Below are 2,589 nucleotides of genomic sequence, written 5' to 3'. Positions count from 1 at the left end.
CGCCCGCCACTATGTCCGACTAATTTTTTTGTATTTTTAGTAGAGACGGGGTTTCACCATGTTAGTCAGGATGGTCTCGATCTTCTGACCTTGTGATCCGCCCGCCTCAGCCTCTCACAAAGTGCTGGGATTACAGGCGTGAACCACCGCGCCTGGCCTGAGATGGATTTTTTTAAAGAGTTCTCTTGACTTTATGAAATAAATTTATTTTTTATAACTATCTCAATTAATTGGGCTATTAATGTGAACTAAATGATTAAATCATCAAGGGGAGAAAGAAGGAGGTAGAGTCTTTACTTACCTGTTGCACAGTGGAGTATTACGTCCTTTTGAAATCTGTTCCATTTTGTAATTATAGGCCAGAATAAACAGATTACGTTGAAAACTACTCATTTCATTCACTTTATTCATGACATTTTTGTAGATCCGATCCATGATTTCCTAAATGTATAAAAATGAGTTTTACATAGTTAATAATGATAACAGCTGCTTTACATATTCAAATCTTAGCATCAGATTAATATTTTTAGCAATATTAAGGCATTTTAAAAGACGTATTCTTCAACTGTGGATGTGCTTCAGCAAGAAGAAAAAAAAACTTTTTTGAATTTTTCATAAAGATGTATCCTATCAAGATCAAACTTTTAAAATAGAACCACCATTACTTTAAAAATAAAGTTTCTACAAAAATAATTTTTAAAAGCAGAAATATATCTACTCATATAAATTGTAAGATATTAATTCTTTATATTGCTTTGCTTATCTTACTGATTCTGAACTAAAACCTACTCACAAAATAAATGAACAACCATCTGAAATGGTTTTTCAAAATTTCCTAACTTTATCTTACGAAAGTATACAGAACCACATTCTTTGCTCACAAAAAGACCAAGCAACATTTTGGGGTTTTTGTTTGGCTATTCATCTTTCGATACTGCACCAGGAAGTTTTCCTTGTCTGTGCTGCATTTTGCTGGCTAGTTCCATTACTGTGAAGTATACTTTAATAACTTAAAATAATGTTTCCTCCATAACTTTAAATTATATGTCATTTTTAAGTGAACTAAGAATTTAAGTAGGATACTAAAGAAACTACAATTATAGAAAGAAACTATAAAAACTACTGATTATTTATATTTGACTTTGAAGTAACTATGTAATTATTCTTGACATAAGTATTTAGGTATCTGACAATAATTCCCATCATTTCCAAACAAACTCAGCCTATGTTATAAGGAGCCAGAAAATCACTGCTGTCCCATTTCCCTTGACTTATTCCCAGGCCCCTGTATTATGTAAGGACACACAGCCCCTATTAAGTCATTCAAAGTTGTACCAGCTTCTCTGTCACTCTGTTTGGTGTTTAGGCCAGACTTTCCCTGAGGACTCAGGAGGTAACTACACAGCTTGCTTAAAAGGAGGTGATCTCTCACTTTCCCTCCTAGCTCTCAACAGGCTTCAAGTGTCGATGAATTCACAAACAGATGTCATGGAAATAATTTTTTATTTTAACAAGAAGGCATTTAGGGAAAGGAGCTGATAATTACATATAGAAGCTGAAATTAAGTTGAGTGCTTAGTAAATAAGAAAGAAAGCTAAAGCAGGACTGAAGAAATCCTATAGCGCCTAAGGCAATATTCATAATCAATAAGGAATAAATCCTACATAAACTACCTTGCCAACAATATATTTTTCACTAGCACTAATACTTGGTAGCGGGTGATACTTCTTTAATACTCAATATTAAATAAGGGTCACTTCTTACCGGAACTGCTGCCATCAGTGTTGGTTTCAACATGGATGTATCCCCTTTGCTTCCTTTTTTAATTTTTGAAGACTATAAAATAAGAAAAAGTGATCTATATAAAGTGATCCTTATTTTTAAAATTCAATGGTATTCTTAGATCAAAAAGTCAATTACAAATTATTTTAATGTACTTATAGTCTAAGAAGCACTTAAAAAGCTAAAGCTCATTTTAAAATGAACCATCGCTCTCATAATATACTGTCATACTGACTGAAAAAAACGCATTAAAATTCACGATGATTTTTTAGTATTTCAAGTCACAGACACTGAACTTACCTGATCTGCTAAAGTGAACTTACCTGATCTGCTAAAGTCTGCGGTGAAGAGTAACCAATGCGGCATCCGTGAGACAGACAGACAAGCTCAGCACTTAATTCTAGAACATGGGCCAGAGGTAAATATCCAATGTAGACATCTTCCTCTCTAAAAGAAAAGGGAGGCATCAGAAACAAAAGTCAGGAGCCATCTATGCCAAAAGTGCCCTATAATGGGAGCAAGCTTGAAAGCACATGGAAGGGCCCCAGGGCATCAATTTGTTGGTCAAGTGTGCGTGTGTTTGTGAGAGAGAGAGATGAAAAGAGAGGACAGACAGACGCTGGGGATGTCAGGGAAAAAGAATTACAGTTCAACCTAAAAGCAAGGAGGCAGACACTCTCAGGAAGGAGTGCTGTTTCCAGTCCTACTTAAAAGCACTCAGGGGCCGGGCGCGGTGGCTCAAGCCTGTAATCCCAGCACTTTGGGAGGCCGAGACGGGAGGATCACGAGGTCAGGAGATCGAGACTA

The 2,589-nt window shown here is 35.9% G+C and overlaps 1 protein-coding gene across 1 annotated transcript in view; it reads right to left on the bottom strand.

Moving 5' to 3' along the window:
• Nucleotides 1-2,589, bottom strand: part of ACSL3 (acyl-CoA synthetase long-chain family member 3) — an 81,362-nt gene that overhangs the window by 19,685 nt on the left and 59,088 nt on the right. The window contains exons 9-11 of the mRNA XM_011951910.1: nt 2,106-2,229; nt 1,765-1,836; nt 302-441 (exon numbers count right to left, since the gene is read on the bottom strand). Of these exons, the coding sequence (XP_011807300.1) occupies nt 302-441; nt 1,765-1,836; nt 2,106-2,229 (336 nt within the window). The remainder of the gene's footprint in view (nt 1-301; nt 442-1,764; nt 1,837-2,105; nt 2,230-2,589) is intronic.

This window comes from Colobus angolensis, unplaced genomic scaffold, assembly GCF_000951035.1.
Source record: "Colobus angolensis palliatus isolate OR3802 unplaced genomic scaffold, Cang.pa_1.0 Scaffold33, whole genome shotgun sequence".
Classification (NCBI taxonomy): domain Eukaryota; kingdom Metazoa; phylum Chordata; class Mammalia; order Primates; family Cercopithecidae; genus Colobus; species Colobus angolensis.
Note: the sequence above shows the minus strand (reverse complement) of the source record. Positions and strands in the feature narration are given on the sequence as shown.